This window comes from Strix uralensis, chromosome 1 (assembly GCF_047716275.1).
Source record: "Strix uralensis isolate ZFMK-TIS-50842 chromosome 1, bStrUra1, whole genome shotgun sequence".
In the NCBI taxonomy this organism is placed as follows: Eukaryota; Metazoa; Chordata; class Aves; order Strigiformes; family Strigidae; genus Strix; species Strix uralensis.
Window position 1 is genome coordinate 66,777,264 of NC_133972.1, and position 24,470 is coordinate 66,801,733.

Genomic DNA, 24,470 nt, shown 5'->3' on the forward strand with positions numbered 1-24,470 from the left:
CAAATCTTCAGATTCTTTGTCAGCTCAGAGACAGGTTTGGGTTACTTCTATCGAGAATGCAAAAAAGGCACCCATCCAAAACTTGACACTTTCACAATCATAATGGAAGGTGCCAGATGGAATTAGAGACTCTTAGGCAAGGGCAAGTTCTAGATATAAGTAGGACTAGTCACATGGGATTAACATGATGAACTGGACCGGAGAAAGCATTTCAAGTTTCCTGAGTCCTACTTTGATGTGACAGCAGGGAACTGGAAATTCAAATTGCCATAGGCTGCATCAGAAAAATTAGGGATTTTGATCTTCTCTGAAATTAAATTGCAGAAGTGTGATTCATCAGTCCAGAAGGAGAATTGCTAGCTGAAAAGTTTGGGAGTTACTTCACTAGAAATACTCTTATTCTATATAAATAAATTTTTCATTCTCCCATTCTTTGTCCTAAGTTCCCCCTATCCAAGTGTTGCAGAAAGAAAATAATGATGACATACAAAAAGGATGTATTAATACTTCTCACCTAGATTTTCATGTATGTTTGCACTGATCCCTGGTGACATGGCTTGCTTATCTGGCTGGCAGCAGTAATACTGACTGTCTCAGCTGAGAGTGTGCTGGGTACCACCAAAAGCTGAGCATCCCAATGGAGGCCATATTCAGGGAGACAATTCAGCTACCCAAGCACAGATGACAGTAGCATTTGAGGTTCTCTTGCACAGCTAAGACCTGGTGTCACTGGTACACATGACACAGGGCTGCTAAGAGACCACAACTGTCTACAGCAGCAACAGGAAAGCAGACACATTGGTGCTTACTTTTAACAAGCTGCTCAGATGTCAGATGAGAGCCTGCTAGGCACATTATTTGTTTAACATTGTCTAGGAGAGAGGAACACTGAGGCCAGAACAGACGCATTGGCCACTCACCCTGAGTCCTCTTCCTAGCTCTTGCACTGAATATGCTGTATATCCTTAGTCACTTGGGCAGTATTCAAGCCTGTGGGTCTGAAGACAGACACTAAAATCCACCTGAGGATGTACTCAGTAATCTAAAGTCTGCATTTCAGAGTGATTGTCACCCCGCCTCTTCCATTAATATTTGTAGTCATGTACTTGTTGACAAGGGGGATGGTCATGCAAACATTGTTATACTGTTTTCCTTCTATCTTTCTCCCAAAGTTCTCCTTTGCTGTGCAATTTTTCAAATGCTGAAGAAGATGATTTAGGTCTCATGCCTGCAATTAAGCTGAGTAGTCTTGTAGACAGCCCTAAGTTAGATTTCTATGCCTGAGCTAGTTACCACCAGCTCCTTTAATAACCAATGGAGAAAACCAGCTATTTTTACACTATAGTTCCTCCTGACTATTTGAGATATTTACTTCAGCACGAGATGACTCTCCCCACTTTGAAGTTCTTCTTTATGTGACTTTCATAGACAGACTTGTTGGGAGGGCTTATATTATAGGGCTGTATTACAGGGTTGCATTTAGTTGCCTAAACACAGTCACTGAGAGCCATTTTTGGTGCCATGGTGTATCCTGCCTGACCTCAAACTACTACTTCAGAACTGCATGGGCTTTCTAGTGTATCTGTATTGTCTCTGCCAGACCCATGTGGAGCTGATAGAGCATCTGAAAAGGTACTATGCACCTATGTTTAGGCAAAAAGATCTCTCCTCTGAGTTAGATTACATAAATCCTATCTTGATAGTCTTAACATTTCCCAATGGAACAGCTGTGAATACAAAGTCACACCGATTTTTGGAAAAGCATGAAGGAAGGAACAAAAGATGACTTCTTTGGCTAATGGTTGGCTGCCTTAACCCATTTGGCACTTTGGTGTTACAGTAGTAACTGTCATTTACAGAAAATCTGTCCCACTGCTCACCCAAGACTCCAGAAACACTGATCCCAAATTCCACCTTACCTAACTGCGGAAACAAACTCAGATCTGGGAATTTTATTTCCTGCTCTGATCCTCATAAATGGCTGCTCTGTAAATAGCAAACCTGGATCCAAACTCCTCTGGATTCTTAGGGAGGGTCTCAAGTTTAAACTGGTCCGAACTCCAGACCTGACATTTACTCACACAATTACACTTTTCTAACATTTAATAAATGAATTTAAAATGCCTGTCAAAGCGCTGGTAGTTACCTAAGGACAAATGTCAGACCCGACACCTAGTCATCTGATCACCATGCATACCCTGATGTGTAAAGAAAGAGTGTGAGGAGAAATATTCAGTGACACTGCCCAAGTACAGAGTCCTAGCTTTCAGCAACAGGCAACTCTTGAGGACTTTCTGAGACAGTCATTAGAGACTCATCTCTGTGCCTCAGTGATCTTTTCCTCCCTGAATGGGTCTAATCCATTAATTCAATTTCCTCTTGGTTTTGTCTTCACAACACCCAGTGTCAGTGAGCACTACACTTCAGCAATTCATGAGGGAGGAAAAATTGAAAAGAAAATAAATTTGCCTGAAAAGCAAAGAGGAAACCCACTCCAAGAGAAAGAGGGTGGAAAAACAGTAACATAAAAATCTGGTCACTCTTTCCCTGCAAACCAGTCTTTTTTTTTTTTTTTTTTTTCCTTGTTAACAAAGACTGATAAATGGGACAGGGGAAGTAGAGCATCCTGGACTTGCTGGAAGGTACTGGAAAAATGAGCCACATATATCAGCCCATGAGATGATGGCTGGGATGCAGAGAGGATCATCAAGTCAGGAGAATCCTGTGGCCTTTTTTCAGCATAAAGTAAGGTTAGAAAAATAATTCACATCTCCTTCTGGCTTTAGAATCTATGAATAATGTATGCAGCTCTTTCAAAGCTTGGTTTTCCACTTTCTCACAGGGCTACTTTCCACAGCTGTCACTGCACCAGGACAGCACACGAGTGTAGTCTTTGGCTTGTTACACACAAAGCTCCTGTTTCTGGCTTCATCCTGTAGGCTTCTTCAGTAAAAAGAATAATTAGTTCTTCCTCATTCTAGATTAGCTACTCGAGAGAGAAAAGTGAAGTGACTTGGCCCTGCCTGTAAAGTGATTCACACAGTGAGGATAAGAAGAGTAAAAGCATAAGAGACTGAGTGAGACTGGCATAATTTCATTTCAGGCTACTTCTAGGCATCTGGTTATCCCAGGCTCTATTTATATTCAGTGGAGAGAAACAGGCACTTTTCAACAGTGGTTCATTTGACATATTTTAAATGAGTGGTTTTGGATAAATAGTACTTGGACTTGAACCAGCTGCCCACACGAACCATCCAGTGATCTTCAGATTATCTGGGGATATCCCACCTGAGCTTCAATTGAACAAATGTGGCTGTATCTACTGAGGATCTGTGACATCATATTATATGCAAGCTGAAAAAATGTTCTAAGACACCAGCATCAAGGGTTCCCTGTAGTCTCTATTAAAGTTTCTCTGGGAGATCTTTAAGACTTGAATAGGATAACCTCTCAGCAGAGCTTAGCAAGCAAAAAATTCCAAGGCAAAAGTTACAAATGTAGTAACATCAAAATACTTGTTTCTGGGTTTGCCTTCTAGAAACATATTTCGTGGTGTGTTCAGTTTTAATGATTTCTTTTAAAAGAACACTCATTTATTTCAGAAAGACATTTGGCTCAGTAGGACCTTTCAGTAGCACTCAAAGAGGTCTAATCTGAAGATTAGTCTTCATGACATAATTGGATGGATTTTTTTTGTGCATTTGTCCACACTAGGCCTGATACCACAGCTCACAGGGATGATAGCTTGAGTTCGTTCAGGACAGAAGACACAATCTGGGAATCAAATAAGGAACAGACTGCTGCCCACAGCCTGCAAAAGCTGAAGTATTTGAAATGAAAATGGAGCTATTTTCTTAGCTGGAGAGAATCCATACAGTTCTAGTGACTACCAGATTGATTCTGATTTACAAGCAAAGAAGATGAAGCCTCTGGTGTTTATTCCTTATATACATATAATAGTGTTTCAAAGGAAGAAAGATCTTACTACTTCAAAGTGAGTTTTCATAGAAAAGAGCCTCTGTACTGTATCTAGCAAAGTACACAATTATTTGTCAAGGACTTTCTTGTTATTATTGGAGCTCTATGTCAACAAATTAATTTCTCTCAGAACTGGACAGCTCTTAACAAAACCCACACATCAGTTCCATAAATGGAGACAGATGAATGGATGTTTAAGAGAAGTAATGATGACAGGCAGTGCATCCTTCTTATTTATCTTTAATCTCAGTTGATATTTTTATTCATTTCTGTTTATACATGTGTTCTGATTCACAATGGAAAATAGAACTAAGAATTTTTCCCTTGATATTTATTGATAGGTAAAATGAATCCAGAGGTAAGGTCTTGAAAACAGAATAAAACAGCTTATTTCTTATTCTCTTACTTTTATTTATGATGTGCTAAGAATATCCTTATTGCTGGAATAAGACCCTCTCCAACTACATATGGGAAAGAAGTAGTTTGCGTATCTTGCCAGGGCTTTGGAAGTTTAGTATTTCCATTTCTAAATTGAGATGAAAATTCAGAGCCCCAAAATGGTTTTATGCCAGTGATCCAAAAAGCATTTGTACCATCTGTTCTGGCACTGATCAATTAAAATCTGAACATACAAACCCAGAAGTTCTTTTGAACCAAAAGAAACTTTTCAGTGAAAGATTTTGGTCATAAAAATTTTCTGTCATAAAAACCAAACTCCATTTGAGAGGAAATTTATCTTCTTTAGTGAGACGAAATAGCCAAAATATTCCAAGATGCACAAAAGATGGAACGCTGACTGTGAAGGCTTCTTTGCAGTTTTCCTTAAGCTCAGGAGTCATTGTGGGAAGTCATTAAACTGTTCTTCTCTTCTGAGAGTTTAATGGGCAACTAGCATTTATTTTGCTCATTTCTGCTGGGCTTCTTTATGCTTCACAGAAAGCCTGTACTTCTGTGCTTCCTAGAATGTTTGCTCCTCTTCCCTCCCAGGAAATGTAAATGTTATTCTATTTAGACTTTGCATTTTTTTGCAATGTGGTAAAATCCACACCAGGATTAAGTAACCCAAATTGGCATCAGAGCAGTCATTTTAGCTGGAGCATTATATACTGTCGTCCTGATCTCAAATGAATAGTCTGCCAGTTTATTAATGCCTCATTTTAATTGTTCTATCGTACTGTCCTGACATGATTCTCAGACAGGGCCTTTTATTACAAAAGTTTCCCATTTAAAGGTCATAGGCACCACAATGACTCCTTTTGGCACAGAGCAAAGTGCTGGAAAATGTTATCTAATCAGGAATAATGAGACGTGATTAAGAAGAGTGAGGCGTAATGTGGTGGATGGTCATGATCAGGGAGACTGTGTAAGAGACTCCCTAGAGCAGCAGTGGAAGACCAACTCTTCAGGCAAGCAGAGCAGGGCTATACACATCCTGAAGATTGTTCAGGATGGAGTTGTGTTTTGGTGGGGAAGGGAAAGAGTGATACATGAACAGACACCTTCCTTACCTAATGTCTGTGTTACACATCAGCACACAGACCCTTGCCTTTGCCCACACTGTCACCTAAACCCAAGTCCAAACACAACTCCAGTCCTAGTTGGGATCATACCATTTCCTCACTAGAGCCCTACGTCATGCAAGAGCATGTCCATGGCCTCTTCTCCAATCTGTGATGGTCTTACTACTGTGTTGGTCCTTCTGCTTCTCCTGAAACATCTTGTATTCAAAAAGCTTTGTTAAAGAAACACACTGCAGGTCACTCCTCAGTCAAGTTAACTACCATGGGTTGTCTGGTCACACATGACTCAACAGGGCTTCTCTCCAACTATTTCACCTGACAAGCCAGGAACATACTGAATGTTTCAACATCAGTAAACACATACCCTTGCAAAAGTAACAGTGGCACACAGAGAGTTCTTGCCTGGAGGGAGTGATAGCCCCTTGACAACTAACTCATCACACCAGCACACTGAAAATGACCAAGATGACATGACAGCTTAAAACATGGGCACCCCGCTGTGAATAGTCCATCTGGCAGTTCCCCAGGCTGGGCAGGTTCAAGTTGCAATGTGTTGACAGTAAGAACCACAAGAGACTCAAGAAAGAGTTGTCTTCCAAAGAGGAACCATCCAGCAACTCACTGATGAAATGTGATTTCCTATCTGGAAAGTATTCTGCATAACACTTGGCAGGATGAATTTTGGAGAAAGTTTTCTGGGCAACTGCTGCTGGTCATATGAGTTTCTCATTGGCTGTGGAACATCTCACAAACAGAATTAGAAATTATAGAAAGAAAGAGACACTGTAGGAGCGTACGTGGTATTGGACACCTTGTTTGAAACTACTGACTCCACAGCTACAAAATGTGAAAAACAGGAAGACAGTAATAGCAATGACGGCAGAATTGGAGATAAATTCTGGATGGACTGTTATCAAACTAGCATATTATCTTTATCCTATGTGTAGCTATGACAGTATGCTTGCAGACCAGTGAAAATTATGATAAATGTCTTGTAAGAAAATCTCAGGGATGCCAATAGTTTACAGGTCATGAACTACAGCCTTGGTAGCAGTGGGAGAACTGGGAATCTGTAGAGAGAAATTTTAAAAAATCAACAGGAAAAATAAATTAATCAGCAATCCAGTGGTTGAGAAAAAGCATAAGCCAGGCAGAGAGGAAGAAGGGAAAATTAAAAAGATATATCAATAATAATAAAAAAGACGTCTATCTCTAAAGAGAACAATGCAGAAGCAGAAGCATAAGTGTGAAGAGAGTCAGCAGAAACTAAGAAATATCCAAAGAAGCAATTATACCAGCAAGGAATATGCTAGCACAGAACTGGGGAGTGCTTTTCAGAAAGAACAAAAATGAAATGAATACAGATACATACATAGGTGCAATGCTTCTATATATAAAATGGCAAGCGAACAAATCTTTATGACTTCTTTAGAGGATCAGAAGAAAGGAACTTTAGCAATGTGAACTGCAACATTTTGAGTGGGACATTACAGTCAAGCAAAAGGAAGTGAAGATCAAGATGAACTACAAATTTTATCTATTGGATGATATCAGAAAGGAATGGATTTCATACAGATTGGTTAAATTGCTTAAGAAACCTATTTCCCCTACCTGCAGTAATTTTAAATACATTTTGGAAAAAGATGTATGTAACAGGATGGCGGAAAGACAACTCTGCTCTTCAGAAGTGTAAATGCCTATGTGGTGTTAGGATAATCATGACAAAGCAGAGCGCAGCACATTTCAAGAAGAAAAAAATGTGTGAACACTGTAACATTACACTGATAAACTAAGCCATGGGATAGGAAGAATTATTGAGTCAAGTCCTATAGCTATTGTAAACAGTTGTATTGAAACATCCTTTGCACAAGTGGGCAATATTAAATAAACTGTTACTATTCCTTTACTTCTATTGGAAGATATGTAATGAAGCCTACTTCTATGAATGCTAGAGGTCTTCTTAATTTATCTTAAATATATTTGACAGTATTAATTTAGCTTAAATATATATGACAATTTCCTTTTTGTCAGTAATACTAATAAGCTTAAGTACCTCCACTCTTCCCTGTGATGTACTTACAAAAAACATCATATCTTTCCACAGTCTTGGTTTTGAAAAACTAAACAAACTCAGATATTTACTGAAACTTTCTCCATGATATGGTCTTCCAGAGCATCAGCCAGTGATTGCTACATATAAGATATCACTATATTCCATAATCTGAAACTGAGCTGGAGTTGGACAAATTCTTTGCAAACACTGTAAAGAGCATTTGTAGAAATAAGGTGTAAAGGGGAAGAATTACAAGGTTTGTGAAGTCCTCTCAAAGAGTCATATTGGGGAAAAGGGGGATCCAGCAGATTGTCTACTCAGGTTTGTGAAAGGAATTCAAATTTTTTTCTCCAAAGGCTCCTGTAGAAATATGGCTGTTAGAGGTTTGGAGGGAAGAAAGAGCGTTATGCATAGAAATACAAGAAAGAAAGGGTAGGAATATATATATATATGTAGTCTGTTTTCTCAACGGAGAGAGGCTACCAGTAGATCTGTGCTGTTTTACATAAACCTTACTGATCTATAAAAGGGACTAAAGAGCAGGCTGACAGATTCTTAGTGACACTAAGCTACTCAGGATAGCAAAAATAAAGGCTGATTGCAAAGAGCTGTATAGAGTCTCACAATACTAAGTGACCAGGCCATAACATGGCATATGAAATCCCATGACATAAAGGTAACACAATGAGGAAGTAAAGCAATCTTAACTTTACATGAAGAGTTATGAGCTCTGGATATTTTCATTCACAAAAGAAATGTTGGAACTACACTAGCTAACTCCCTGAAAACTTAATCTCAGTTCCCAGTGGTACTCAAGAAAGGAAACAAAGAATGTTTGGAATTACTGAGAAAGAAAAAGAAAACAAAATAGAGAACAGGATGCTGCTATAAAAATCCATTTGTGTGGTCACACCTTGAGTACTGGGGCAAGCTTTGATCTTGCCACCACAAAAATGCTATGTCGTTAATGACTAGCACATCATAAAGACCACTTTGGTACATGTCAACTGTCTCCTGAGCAAAATTCCACATTGTAATAAGGATGAGCCCATCTTCTTAAGGACACTTAACTCTTCTACAGCACTTGCCATCCAGGGATCTCAAAGCATTTTACAAAGGAAGGTAAGTATCATTAAGCTTGCTTTACCACTGGGGAAACTGAGACCTAGAGCAGCAATCTAACGTGTTCAAAAGTAAATAGCTGATGAAGGCAGACACAGAAGTGAACTCTACTTATGCCAGCAGTTAATTGATTGTGGTGAATTATTTTCAATGAGACCCAAAAAGCAGAGGTTAGAAAACTGTTCATTTCTCAAGCACAAGTGAGAAAATCTATAAAAGCTGAACGTAAGGTTTGAAAAAAACTAAATATTTGATCTGCCTATTTGAAAAACTGAAGATTTAATACAATTTTAGCTCTGAGAAATATTGCAGAGCAGTTCATATCTGGGGTCAGTTCACAACAGTAGTTTCTGAGAAAAAAAGCAGCTCAGTTAACTGACTCTGGTGCCTATTTTCTGAGGGTCGTTCTCTGATCTTGCTGTGTTTTCATCGTTCACCAGTTCTTTGACAGGGATTACATTTAAAATTTCACATAAGAAATGTATTTTTCTTAATAAAATCAGGTTGAAATTCAGTTCCCTGACATATATTTACAACCCTTTACCCCTTCTTACCTTCAGAGAGGGATATATAATTAAAACTTGGATATGCCACTCCGAGGAAAGATACCAGAATTTAAAAAACCACTGATTTGAAAATATCTAAGAGTGTATTTTTCTAGTGCTATCAGAAATTGAATTTCAAAGCATCCAATGTACTGAATGTTAGAGCTCTCCTGGGATATGTTCAAGCCAAAATTAACTCATTCAGGAATGAAACGAAGAAAGAAAGATGATTACCTACATTTTCTCCCTCACATTTTTTGTTAAAAAAACCCCCAAGTTACTCGCCCAATATTCAGGATCAGCATTTATACACAGTTTCCTTTGCCTCTGAAATTGTCCCTGAAATTGTCTCTGAAATTGTTTCCCTGTTTTCAGCCCAAGTCAATATTCAAGTTTCTTCTAAAGACAAGTAGGAAAACAATCAAGCAAATCTGTCTACTGCATTGTTCAAAGTTTTTGTACCCTGAGATATAACAAAGAATTATATGGTTTAAAGACAGACTTGAGGACTGCTATCATGATTGGAAGGCTTTATTTTTGGCCGGTCTTTATTTCTCAATGAGGCTTAGAACTCCTGCATGATCTATTTCTTGGTGTTACGCTATCTTGTGCGGCAGCAGTTCAATGCATAGAGACAAGAAAATGAGAAATCAAAACCAGTGGAAACAATTTTTGGCAAACAAAATCCTCCTATCGTTTAAAGAGACTTGGCATCTTTAGAAGCAGGCTTTTCCCTCTGGAACTAAGAATAGTTACCAACAAGAGCACTCTAATCATATTGCTACTGGCTGGTATAATGATGCCTCTTGAACACATAATGATGCTACCTTTGTCTAACAGGTAACCAAAACTCAGCTGAGCTGTACACTGGGCACTTAGCTCTTAACTAACTGAAGTGGGTGAAACCAATTTTAACTGCCATGGGCTGAGTGCTCACAGGTGGACAGGAACTGTAATTTGATAGAGTTTTTAGCTTTTAGTGTGAGCACTGTTTTGAAAATAACATTAATTTCTTCTGGCAACATTCATGTCTTTATCTTTCCAGCAGTATATTGGGATAGTTCTCTCACAGAATTGTTCTGTATGCTCCTTCATAAAACATGAACTTCAGCTGAACATTTCAATTCTTCATTGGTTCAAATCCAACTCATTAGCTGTGACTGAAAGAGGTCACAGAGTTGTACTATTTCGGAATCTTTGTGTCTTCCATTTCTGGTGACCATTGTTCACTGGAGGGAAGAGGAAAAGAGCACTTTGTCCCCGTCTATGTTAAGGCAGAGGAATACTGACATACTGGGGGGGGATGTTTGACTGTGTTGCCCTAAGTACATGGCAGATGTCAAACTTCAGCATCCTTAATCCAACATTTCTCATGACACCCTTGAAAGAGTCAGTAACTCCAATAATAACAAGCAATGCTTGAGCCATTATATACAATTTGATTTTATTTGTGTAATGATCAAAAAATGAGCCTGTCAAATCGCTTTAACACACTGTGGAGTTGTGTATTTTAATTATAAACACAAGTCTCAACTGTCAGTTTAAAAAAAAAAGGAGAAAAGGGGTCACATTTTAGCAATCAGGAGTGTATTTTAACAGGAGTTTTCAGATTTGCCTTTTAGATTTTATTTCCAGATAGTTCTTTTCCTCACCCAGCAGTGTTTCTGATGAGAGTAACCAAAAGGAGAGGGAAGGAAGGGCTTGCCCTTATGTTACTTCTATAAATTGTATCAAATGCTTTCCACCCCACAGTCCAATTACTGTTGTTATCTCATTAGTGTTTCAATTAGAGCTCAAGTGCAGGCCAATGTAGAAAGGTTCAATACACAATGTCAGTTCAGGGCAGTATAGTTACTGGCTCAGTTTAGAGGTGTCTCAAGGCTGCTCTAAATTAAGAGACAGATATAATAACCTGTATATAAGTGGGCAGCCTCCAACTGTACCTCCATTTTCTGTGCCTTTTAGGGGTCTTTAAATAGTAAGTGCTGTTCTGAGAACAAAGCTATTTTCCCAACCCTAAGCTACCTACGGTATCTGCCAGAGATGCTATCCAAGGGTATTACAGATCTTATTGACTAAAGAGGTTATGGTAGCTTCACAGAATTCTAGGCAATGCTGTGAAAACCAAATGCTCCAAGTATTGCAAACCTGCTACCTTGTGTTGTCTAAACAGGATTTGTTTGTGAGTTAGTCTCTGTATCACTGAGTCAATTTACTGTGAGGCATGGCTCCCTTGGTGATGCACCATTATATTGTATCACAGCAATTGTACTTCTCTCCTTAGAATATAAAGAAAAGAATTTTTATATAAAAGCAGACTATTATGTTTTTTCCTCTTTACAGCTACGCACAATACGTTCTGTTTGCTGCATCTTAACAATTAACCTAACCTGATTTTAGGTTAGGAAACGTTCAGATCACTAGCTAATCTTCCTAAACAACAGAGAAGCTTTTTTCATGCTGAATCACATGAAAGGCACAGCACTGACAAAATGAGAGCACAGGGTTTCTTAGCCTTGAAAAAGCTGGCAGCGACTGCCTATTCTGGAGCATTTGCATGGGTGTTGGAGTCGCGTAAGAGGCAGCTATACCAACTCTTGGTTTCCTAAGAGAGGAGACCCCACTGAGCCCTGTGAATTTTCTGTTAGGACATCTGCCTTCTTCCTAGGTGGTTTCTACCGCAAAGGAGTGGAAGAGTAGAATTGGGTTTTTCAGCACTGTCCTTTCTAATATCATTGACCTTTTCCACCCACACCCAGTATTTTCTGGGAAAGCATCACTGCGCTTTAGTTGAAGGTTCAAAATGGTTTATGAGTGAGCTTGCTTTTTCCTCTGCCTACTGAGACAGGAGACAGAGTGTTGAGTAAACAGATAAACAGCCTGTTAACTGGAGGCAGCACTGAAAGGGAAACTTAACAAGAGGAAAGCTAACAAACAAACACACAGCAATTATGGGGATGATGTAGATGACTGTACAAGGAGATGCAATTCCTTTCCACGATTACTACATTTTTCTAACCAATATGCCTGACAGAATTGCCCTAGTTCTGAAGAGCCTCAAGTGAATGAGCAGGTATTGTAAGATACCTCCTGTTTTTGAACATTTTGCCTTCCCACAACTCAAAACATTGTACAAAGGAAAGCAAACAGCATTACAGAGAGGGGAGGAAAGAATGGCTTAAGGTCAAGGAAATGGCCAAAACCAGATCACCGCAATACTGACTTGCAGTCTTAGCTTCTGTGGCAACTTCAGAGAACATCTGAAGACGTTTCATCTTGTTTGTGTCTTATTTTACATAAAGGTAGATGTGGAACATCACAGATGCCTATCAAATCATCCCTCGATGGGAGATGCAAGTGTCCTTCCACCCACATACATGCTTACCAGAAGAACAAGAATCACTGGCCCTTGATATATGTAGTCAATATATTTCCCTGGCTCTTTTCCAAACCAGCATCTGTAAGAAACAAAACAAATAATAAAAATATTGATAAAGGGCAATGCACTTCTTTTAGATTGTTATATTAAGGACACCATAGAGAGATGTTCCTTTATTCCCTGAGTTGTTTAATCATATACATAATCAGCAAGTGATTGACTTTTCTGCTAGAAAACCATCTTTTGTTTGGAGAGAGATCTGAGCTCCATTTTCCCCTCCATTAGACCATTCATATTCCCACTATGCTTTTGGCTATTGCCCATGTAAATAATTCCAAGAAATGTGAAATCCTTCTACAAGGAGGATGCAGAAGACAAGTCCTGCTGAGTCTGAAAAAGGGATGAAAGAAATATTCTGTGTAAGGAAAAATTTGCAGTGCCCAGAGACACTTAAATTCCATAAAGTAAGGGCTGTTACTTACAGCAAATATGTCTCAAGTTGCATGGAAATGCTGTCTAAATAAGGTGCTGGATGAATAAGGAGTTCATGTCGTTGGCTTTGAACCAAGATGGTGACCACCAAATCCAGCATACAGTTACAGAGACATCACTTGAAGCTAGCAAATACCTGATCCAACATCACCAAGGGGAAATCAACCCAGGTTAAGTGAACCCACAATTAAACTGAAGGGCCTCAAACTAACAGAGAGTCTGGATGTGTCATGTGTGACTGAGTGCCGTCTTGACTTTTACTTCCACTAATCACAAGTGTTTTTCTCCCTGCTGTGTTATACAACAGACTAAGCCTGTGATTTCCCACAACCCATACTGATGTTTACTTCATCAGTTAACTGATTGTGGTGAATTATTTTCAATGAGACCCAAAAAGCAGAGGTTAGAAAACTGTTCTCTTAACTGAGAGTAATAGATCAGTTATATTTATGTCAATAAATGAATTGGAAACCAGGCTTGGGTCTGGACTCAATCATTTACACCATTACATTTTCTTTGATGCAGTTTTGGCCCAGGCCAAACAATAGACAACTCTGAAACTATTCCTGGGGAAGAAATCTGGAGCTAGCATGAGCCAGAGGACAATTGCCAATAGTCTACAAATTGCAGCTATCCTGATTTGGAGGCCAAGAGGGTTTAATAATATGGATGTGAACTACTCCATGCTAGTTGGACTCCAGCTACCAGAACGATTCCAGGTCCAGCTAATTTAATATTACAGATACAGCCACATGGTCTGGATCCTGGTTCCACCAAGCAGAGACAACTTTGCTATCATAATGCCTTAAACTTTAGGTCATTGGAGCTCCAGATCCCTTAGGAAGTAGCTTTTGGAGTTCAAGGGTCTGAGAGTTTTCTTCCCTTTTCTGGTTACCACGTAACAAGTCTACACAGAAAAAATTATGCCTTCCCTGCGTTTGCCTTGTGACAAAAGATAAGCTTAGTGCCACTGGAGACATGAAACAAGGGTAATTCCTGAGCCAAGGAGACCATGGAGACAGGTGCAGATTTGTACTTTTACAAGCATGCAACAAACAATACTTGTTGCCTCAAAGAGGTTGCAGTCTGTACGTGACCTTACGAGTTCAAGGCAAATAAACTGAGATAAGGAAAGCTATGGTTCAGATGGAATTCTTTTGAATCACATAATGCCCCCAAAGTCTTTCTCCAAAATGTGTTTCTTGCTGAAACATAAGGAACTCTTTGCCCACTGCAAAATGCTCTTACTGAACTGACTGTACAGAAATGTTGCGATATGCAGCAGGTATCTAGGAATACAGTTCAGTATCACACAATTGTTTGCCTTTTCTTGATACAATTACTACATCCTTTAAGTTCCAAATGAATGAGAGCTTTGAATATTTCATAACTACAAAACATGTCTGTTATTCCCTGGTGCACTGACTGCAAAGCAGTGTAAATTGATAATTTTGCAGCTAATCTTCCAAAATTTGATGATGAGAGAAAAACTTGGAATAAGGTACTTCTTTCAGCCAAGTTATCATCCCAAAAGAATCCCCGGGGCAGCCTTAAATTAATCAACTGATTTTTTTTTTTTTTTTTTTTTTTTTTGTTACAGAGATGGAAAGATATGAAGGAAAATTAATTACAAGATATGTCAAGGCAGGAAACACAACTATCCAGAACTTGCAAGACCTACATTTGAGAGAGGTTTTTGAAGGGCATTTTGGGACAACTATTATATATTGCCTGAAAGTCAGAGAACCAAGTGCTATTAGGAGTTTCTGAGAAGCTGATTGTTCTAGCAGAGGAATATAGCAGAGGGACTAATAAGAAGCAGACTGAGGCATGTGGCAGAACTTAGTGGGCTAGAAAAAGTCAGCAGAGAATTTGGAACAGAGCTGGTAGAGCACAAATGAGGTTCCAGGGCAAAGGCTGATCATTGCTCTTTGGAATTTAAATATTGCTTAACTGTAAGACCATACTGAAGAGCAAAATGCTGACATTTATTATCTGAAGCCCAATATTATACCAAGATTGCATTGAGTGAAACATCATGTGTATATACACACTTCCACACAATTTGAGGAAACAAGGTTGTGGCCAAAGGTAGTCTTCTACAACACAGGCATCTACAGGGGAGCTTGATGCTCCAGGTTCCTTTTGTAGTTAGTGGAGGAAAAAAAAGCAGCTTTTCTAGGACGGTGTTCATTTCATTAGACTATAAAACAGATCTGTTACACTGTAATCTAAACTTTACTAATATACCCTTTAAATCAGGCATGTAAGGGAGGACAGATATCTGTCAGTGATATTGCATATGTCTGCAACTGATTGGCTATATTTCATATTTACAGTCTAAGTGCTCAAACCAGGACCTCAGCTGAGACACTGCAAACTTTTCTGCCTGTCATCTTAACTCTTGCTTTAAATCCAACATAAGCCATTATTTCTCCAATAAAATAATCACTGCACATTTCTTTAAAACCAAAAAAAGAAATGTAAATGACTGAAAATTACTTGGTGCATCAGAATTTTAATTCCATCTGTTTTTTTTTTTTTTTTTCTTCATTTTTACCTCTGAAAGAATAAACAAACACTCTCTGAATATTGAAGAGGACAAATTAGGAAGACAGTTCTGATTAGACTCAGATATGTAAACACACTTCTACTGAATAGCACTAATTAATATTCTTCATGGTTCTCTGATAGTTCTTTATATAACAAAAACCACCACTGGTTTTATCATTATTGTTAATTACATCTTACTAATGTTCTTCTCCTTACCAACTGTCCATCAATGAAATTACTACAATAACTCTTAATCGTTTGTGTGGGTTTTTTATTGAGACTTAACAGTACTTTTTTTGGAGTTGTCAGATTCTGCTAAAGAACTACTAAACCCCAGACAGGATATTTGCCACAGTACCAATTATATTTGCCTCACTGTGCAGAACATGGTCTCTAGTGAGTACAAAAATGAAAAAAAAAAAAAAAAAAGTTGGTTGAAGCATTTTTTTAACATTCTTCCTGTGTGCTATTTTGAGCTTTTAAACTATTGAGCTACATAACTTGAACCCCAGTTCAACTTAAGTTACAGCTGAAATGCATACTCAGATGAAGGAGTTTCCCATTCTGTCCTGAAATTTGGGCTGTCCACTGGGATATCCAAACAGTCTTGGAAGCTGCAGAAAAGTACATGATTTCCACATATGTCCAGTTTGTTAGGTCTGACTTCATGGGGGAGTAACACATGATATCCCCGGTGGTCAAGATAAATGGAGAACAACAGCTAGGCTGACTGGGGAGATCAGCCTCTTTTCACAGAATATCTGAGGTTGGCAGGGACCTCTGAAGATTGTCTAGTCCACTCCCTCCTCAAAGCAGAGTCAGTTGAAGCAGGTTGTTCAGGGCTGTGCTCAGTTGGCTTTTGAGTAGCTCCAAGGATAAGGACTCCACAACTTCCCTGGGCAACCTCTCCCAGTGTTTCACCACCTTCACAGTAAAAAGGTGTTTCCTGATGTTCAGATGGAATTTCATGTGTTTCAGTTTGTGCCACTGTTTCTTGTCCTGTCACTGGGCACCACTGAGAAGTGTCTGGCTCCACCTTCTTCACACTCTCTTATAAGATATTTATAAACATTGACAAGATCCCACAGAGCCTTCTCCTCTCCAGGCTAAACACTCCCAAGCCTCTCAGCCTCTCCTCACATGACAGGTGCTCCAGTATCCTGACAGCAATTATTTCTCAAAGCCAGGGCTTAGTTTTATTTCATCTGTCTATATTTGCAGACACTTAAAGAATTCAAATTAAAGGCATGTCTTCTATATCATCCCAGCATAGAGAAAGGATTTTGTAATCCTTTACTTTCCTAATTGTATATGCCACAAAGTTTAGTCTAAACTGCCCCAATGGCTCATGGACTGGAGAGGACAATAGATCATAAGTTAAATATACACATGTGGACATATCACACACATGTACCAGAGGTGCATTCCTACATGTGTTTCAGTTTGACTGTGTAGCAGAATCTGCTCCCTTCCTCAGTCTGGGAGGCAGTGAACACAGGTTATCTGAAGTATCACATGCTTTAATGTTTGAGATGATGACTGAATATTTATGACAACTGACAGGCCCTCAACAAGTTATTAATCTCTTGTTTTGCTTCAGTTAATTTACTTTACTGAGTCTCCTCTGCATATGACATTACTACAAATGTGAAAAGCAGATTTCATTTAATAGCCTTTTCCTTACAGCTTAATGCACTTCTCAGTTCTTCATTTACAAGAGCCCTGCCTGTCTGCCTGGGTGCATGTGCTAGATCACAGGAATGGCACTATTGAAGCATCATCTTCATTTCTCAAGCAGAGTAAAGTACAGGAATCTTGGCCTCACCACTGACAATAAGCATGCACAACACTGAGGCTCCAGGCCATTACACCTCACACTATGGTGGGCAGAAGCCGGATTCTGCACTTTCTCAATGCACAACACATTTGGATTAGCTATGATGTGCAGTAAGAATGTATGTGAATGTGTCATTCCAAGGCAAACACCGGCATTAAAGATAGACAGGTGAAAACATCCCAAGATATTAGGTTTAATCATCGGGTCGACCACAAGTAACCTGGCACCTCCCTTATCAGTAAGCATGTGAGGCAAATGGTGTAGATGAGTTAGAGTGCATGGGTTTGTCCAGGACATGGATTTAAAAGCATAAGCTCCATTTGATAATCCACCCAAGGTAGAGAGTTTGAGCCTAGAGACTCAACAGGTACAGTGTGGATATTCTGCATACCAAATAGGACCACTTCATCCTTCTTTCCCTGCTGACTGTATTTTCTATCGCCCTTTCTTTTGTTGCACAAGATCTGGGCCAGTTACACCTTTGCTGGTGAAAGGTGACACACGTGCCTATATAAGCACTTAGAGATATGGTGTAGTTGGGAACTGTCAGTGCTAGGTTAACAGTTGGACTAGATGATCTTCAAGGTCCTTTCCAACCTAGATGATTCTGTGATTCTGTGAAACATGTCATTTATTTCTTCATATCCATGATACATCAAGGGGAGATTATTTCACATTCACTTTGCAGGTATACAATGATGGTGAAAGGAAGCAGTGGTACAGATGATGCAGTGGTTTCTCCATCTTTCCACCTTGTGTGCAGTGCAATCCCAGTTGTTCTGGCATGTTTCTATCAGGGGTCCTACTTTCCATTATTTCTTTTGGGAGTGATGAGCAGTCTTCCAAAATGAGGTGTTCAAACCTTGGTGTTGAACTCACTCACAACAGGAATGTTTAATGTGCGTTGCCATTATTAAAGCATGTGGTGTTTTGCCTCTCTAGGTTTCAAGACTCAAGTTTTGTTTATTTTGCTTTGTCCTGTTTAAGATAACTAGTTCCTTTAGCTCTAGTTCTAGAGCTGAAAGTCCTACTTGAGCACAATGAGACAGCTGCCATGCTGACCTGGCTTGTACAACTCCAAGGAACCTGACCATGAAGCAGATCCAGAATGTTATGATCCTTTACCCATCCAGAAACAAGGAGGTCTGTGAATACAGAAATTAGGGAAATCTAGTGATCTGAGATTATCTCCCAGGGCTGATTGACTTGGGCACCCAAGGAACAGGTTCCAACTAAAGTTTTTCTTGCCATTTTGAGACTACAGTATGAACTCTCCTGTATGATTATTGTAGACAGAGATGCTGTCTGCTTGTCGATATGTGTAACTCCTGGGAATTAGATTATCACTTTCAAAGTCACTATTAAATCTGCAGAAGAGAGACTGGTCAAGTGTTCAAAAGTTTGTGGGAAGCAGAGAAGAGGAACTTAGTAGTTCGTAACAGAATTCCTCCCATGTCTACAGCATGGATGCCCAAAGCTCAGCCAGTGATCCTATCCATCTCCTTTATATTCAGGAGAAATAGTAAGTCTAATGTAAATCTAATTCATCCAACCTACTTTGGACATCTCCTTCCAGATGAGATGAGATGCACCCCAGACTGCATTTACTGTTTTGACTGATCACTGCTGATCATATCAGACCATAAGACTATCTACAAGGTAGATACTCACACTTAATCAGATGTGCTACAGACAGACATCAGTGTGGTAATATGAAAAACAGATTTGTGGAGAAAAGAATTTTTTTAAGGTTAGGGAAGGGAGCTGTAACAGATAACAGACACTGATATAAACACTAGTTGAAAAGTACAAGCTGAGCTATATCTGACCAGTATCGATGTTTGGGGGGAAAATTCCTGAAACACAGATGCCTCTTTATCTCCCATAATTTTCAATTTCATGCATTAACTTCTTCCAATTGGAAAAGCCAGAAACAGAAATGCAAAAATTCTAGCCACTGTCAATGGAATTCTGCACGCCCAGAAGGCTAAATCCTTTAGCAGTCAACTGTAGTTTTTACCAAGGTCTTACTCAAGCAAAACTCCCATTGAAGGCGATTACCCTGACTGTAAATCATGTATAAAGCTATCAACTGAGAGCTTCAAATCTTGGCCAAGGATAATTGCGAAAGGTATTTTCAGGAGTTGACTCAAGAAGTGCTCTGAAATTTGAGATGGTCTGGATTTGGATGGAGGTGATTTGACCTTTCCTCTTTCCTATCAATCAGCCTTATTTCTAAATTACCAGTTTAGCCTGCAGGCATTTCTTAATTTATTTAGAGAGCCACATAAACACAAATGTTAACATCACTTACTGTTCATTTTCATAATATAGTTTGCCAATGGCCCAGGCAATGATGATTGGGCAAGGAATACCTGTAACAGCAAAAAATCAGGATTTAATCACAACCCATGTATGGATGGATGATACAGATGTAGATTCAGATTTGTGTGAGGAGAGTCTTGGTTAATGAACTGGAAGACTCTAAATACAAGTGGTCCTATCTTGGCATAATTGAGACATTGCAATTGCTAAGACCTCTTTATGTATATATAAAAAAGGTCATCTCAAAAAGAGAAAACTCTAGTACCACTAAGAAAAGTTAATAAAATTATTAACAAACACACATATATACCTATATTCCTATATAAGTGATCAGAATAATTTTGGCTGGCTTAAAGGCAATTTTGGTCCCTTTTAATTTTCCTGCAGCTGATACGGAAAAACCTTACAGACATCACTTGGAGGTGGGTGTTTAGATTTTGATTTCCTAGGATGCAAGAAGCTTGTAAACTTATTGGGCTCTTTGGTTGAAGCCCATTTTCAAAATTTTCAACACGTGTCTTCTCCGTGAAACAGGATTATAAGAATCTCTTGATATCTTGCAATGTCAAAATTCATTCATTGTTTGCCCTTTCTAAAGGATCCAGCTACTCTTTATATATATCATTCTAATTATGATGTGCAGTGTGCTCTGTGTCTGCATGTGAGTTCTTACAAAGGCCATGCATTTTGCGTTACAGGGCTTGCTTTCTCAATTACACCCAAGAGGTGCTACAGTAGTGCTCCTTGGGTGTGCAACCTCATCGCAGTAGAAGAGGTGTATGTGTACACTTAATGTCCCTGCAGTGCCATATCCTCTGCTTTCCAGTTCTATTGTTATAGCAGTCTCATGTCCAGAGCCTTGCCCTTGTGCTTGTTTTGTGTCAGACCTTCAGAGCCCAGCTGGTTTCAGGGGGATCTGTTGGAGCAGGAAACTGGAAATGAGGAAGAGTAAGTGGAGCTGGCCTTTTGACACAGGCGTCATAGGGGAAACAGGAACTTTTTCATCCAGGCATTCCCCAACCAAACACTGTATTGATGTCAAAATTGGAGGAGGAGAGTTTCCCCTCTCCATTTCCCCTTTACCTTTAACCTGTCAATTCAGGCAAAACCAAACAACAAGACAAGCCTCTCCAGCTCCATCCTTCATTCCAACCTGCAGGTTCATGTCCCTCTGAAATCACTGCTACTCTAAGGTGAATTCATGATTCAACATGACTTAAACCCTCATATAGAAATCAGTACGGTCTCATATCTAACACTGCTTTTTAACCTCCCATTTGTTGCCTCTTCTGTGGGAAATGGAGGCTTTAAAGAGATGAAGCAGAGTGGAAAGAATCACAGCACAGTAGGGAAGGGACTGAATTGCTAAGTGGTCATCTTTAACTTCAGCAAGAAGTATAGTGCCGCTCTGATCTCCTGCATCACCACCCCTTGTGGCTCTTGTGCCCTGCAAGTGATTGTGTTGTCTTCCATCTTGTTCACCACTGACTCATAAGGTCTGGTGCACTTGTTTCCCCTATGTTCTTGCTAGGCAGACAAAATGTGTCATGTCCTTTTTCCTAGAGGAAGATATTTTACTTTTCCTTGTGAAGCAAAGGACAGAGATTTGAGAATGAAGATGGTAAAAGATCGCTTATGGGAAGGCAAAGCAGAGCCACAAAGCACTCAAAAGGGTAAGAGGAAAGATATATTCAGCTCACACCACTCCTACATTAGTAATCAGAGACCCAAAGGGCCCTGAGAGAGGTAGGGAAGGAAAATACTAGGGACCAAACAGGCAGGGTGTCTGTGAGAGCTGCATGAGCAGCTGATTTTCCAGTTTGGTGACAGAACAGAAAAATATTGAAAAAAAGATTGAGTCAAGTCCCCACATAAACATTTTCTTTCTACTGCAACTCCTCTTTCCTCCTGTTTGATTTTGTACTGAATGACATATTTTGTTTTAAAGGCTCTTTCTGCCTTTAGAACTGCAATTCAATTACTTCTGCTCAATTCTGAGAGGAAGATGCATTTCTGAGCAAAATGTCATCCTATTTTTAGAAAAGAAAATATTTGTGACTTTTTTCCACCTTTCTTTTTTCAACAGAAAAGAACTGCCAAATTCACTACTTGTGTTTGAGCTCAGATTTTGCATTCAAGCAAACAAGCTGCCTGCATAGGGCTTGTCTTGCCAAACCTCTCCTGGCCAAGTTCAAATCATGGATATATTGGTGGGAAAGGACCTCTGACTGTATCCAGTCCAATCTCCTGCTCAAAGTAGACTATCAACACTATCTCAACTCAGCCAGGGCTTAGCCTTACTGAATTTTCAGTACCTCCAGGGTCAGAGATTCCATAGCTTCTAAGTCATCTGTTCCAGTGTTGCACTACGTTTTTGGTAAATTTTCTGTTTTCTCAATGCCCAACTGGAACACCCTAGTCTACAATTTATGGTCAGTGTCCCTTCTTGTAACATCTGCTATTACCAAGAAGAATTTTGCTCCATCATCTTTGTAATTATCATTCAAATCATTCTTGGTACCTAACAGATCACTCCTTAGCTTCCTCTTTGACAGATTAAACAAGCTCAGCTCATTCAGCCTCACTTCACAGGTCATGTCCTTTAGATCCCTGATCATATTGGCAGCCTTCTACTGGATAATCTCCAGTTCTTCCACATCCCTTTTGATCTAAGAGACCCAAAACTGAACACAGTATTCCAAAGGCAGCCTTACCAAAGCTGAGTAGAAAGTATTAGTAACTTCCCTTGATCTTCTGGCCACACTCCTAGTGCAGCCTAGTATGTGTTTTACCTTATTCAGGATGAGAAGGCACTGACAGCTTATACTCAGCCTGCATCCACTGCAAGCACTACTTCCTTTTCAGCAGGACTGCTACTCTGACAGTCAGTTCCCAGCCTGTACTGATGGACCAGCTTATGTTGACTCAGCTAGGGGAAAGGAGCAGCCTTTGCTCTTGCCCAGGCTGACACAGTAGAAGTGAGGTAACAGGGCATGCAAAGGGCTATTTTTCTGTCTTTGAGTAGCCACAAGGATAGTATAAAGATAACACATGACTCTTTGTTAAAGGCTGTTTTCTAGGAACAAATCCCTCAGCAGTCTAAAAGACAGCTGTAAGCTTGGACTGGCAGATAATTAGGCTTCTCTTCCACTCAGCTCCTCACTTAGAAGTGTCTCTTGAGACTGAGTGGTGCACAGGGCATGCACAGTGCCTCTTCTGTTTCATGCTACGTTTAGCAGCAGTGTATAAGGGGTTGTGATCACTGCTTTGCTGATCAAAGTGAAAGGGATGGGGTATGAACTGCTGCATTCCCAAAATGCTAAGCCTGGGAGTTCTCTTTCTTTCCTTAGCACCAAGAGCCTGCAGATCTAAATGCAGAAGGTAAATCCAGCAATAACCTATCAGCTTTATGTCATCACCACAGTGGAGAACTAAACCTGACCTCATGTTATTCTGACAAAGTTAGGGTTGAATGTCAGATTTCACCACAGTGGGATTTTTAAAGTTTATTCTTGCTGCTCTTGTTTTTATCACTTTAATGCCAGGTACCACATAACACCATTTTAAACACACAAGTCACTTACACCATCCTATGAAGAGAAAGACCCATTTCCGCAGCTTATCTGTGGAATAAGTCATCACTATAGCAGTGTGTAAGTAGCAGCCTTCCACAAACATCCAGAAGAAGTTGGTCACCACAAAATAGTTGTAGACAGTGGTAATACATCTACACCAGGGCTGGAAAGGAAACAGAAAATAATATTTTAAAATCATGGTGAGAACATTTAAAAGGTTCTATATGTTGTTATTCCCTTAAAAATCAATGGTAGAATTCAATCATGAGATGCAGATTTGTACCTGTGACTTAGAATCACAGTATCTTAGGTGCTGTTGGGAACTCACAGCTATGTCTGTGACTCTCTGCTGAGACTTGGTTTTGACCACAACATGCAGGATCTCCTGTACCTGAGCATGTCTGGAAAGTTAACATGTTGTAAGGCATGTCTACACCAGCAGTCCACAAGTAGTTTAAGAAGCAGCCATGTGGAAAGAAGACAAGAGGAGGCAGGTCATTTGACTACAGATGATCTTTCAGAGAGGTACAGCCATAGCCTAGGGTTGTATCCAAAGATGACAGAAGAGTCTAAGCATATCTTAGCATATTTAAGTGTATTTTAGGTATATTTTAGTGTATCTTAGTGTACCTGAAAATGTAAGATAGAAGCTTATGTCATAGTCTCTCTTCATTTCCACTGAAGGGAAGAAGCACCACTGATGTTTAGAAAAAAAATATTTTATTTAAAGATATACTTTTATCAGCTGCTTCACTCCCTTTATTCCTGCCATTAGTGCTCCAGTCTGTAAGTCACATCACAACACACATCATCTTTTTGTCAAAACTTCAACAGGAATTTTTGGTCAGGCTCAACGTATCAGTAAAGGCATCTTCTCCTAATGGCTGTGCAGTGAGAGCACAGCTGTGGAATACACAATTAGCTATAGAGAGGCAGATGGTAACATCACATCAATAAACCACAAGTAACTGCTGATGGTAATTTTCATAGTGCTACACCCAGACGGCTGGGAAAATTTCTTTCTGACCAAGCAGGCATTCAGCATATTCCCTGAAGCATGACATTAATTACCTATCTTAGATGGTATCATT

At 39.5% G+C, this 24,470-nt stretch overlaps 1 protein-coding gene across 5 annotated transcripts in view; it reads right to left on the reverse strand.

Annotated features, from left to right (window-relative positions):
- The window catches only part of CRHR2 (corticotropin releasing hormone receptor 2), a 159,957-nt gene that overhangs the window by 22,412 nt on the left and 113,075 nt on the right, over nt 1-24,470 (reverse strand). For all 5 annotated transcript variants that reach the window (XM_074892621.1, XM_074892655.1, XM_074892637.1 and 2 more), the window contains 3 exons: nt 23,389-23,542; nt 19,794-19,854; nt 12,604-12,676 (listed from right to left, as the gene is read on the reverse strand). In XM_074892621.1, coding sequence (XP_074748722.1) covers nt 12,604-12,676; nt 19,794-19,854; nt 23,389-23,542 — 288 coding nt within the window. The remainder of the gene's footprint in view (nt 1-12,603; nt 12,677-19,793; nt 19,855-23,388; nt 23,543-24,470) is intronic.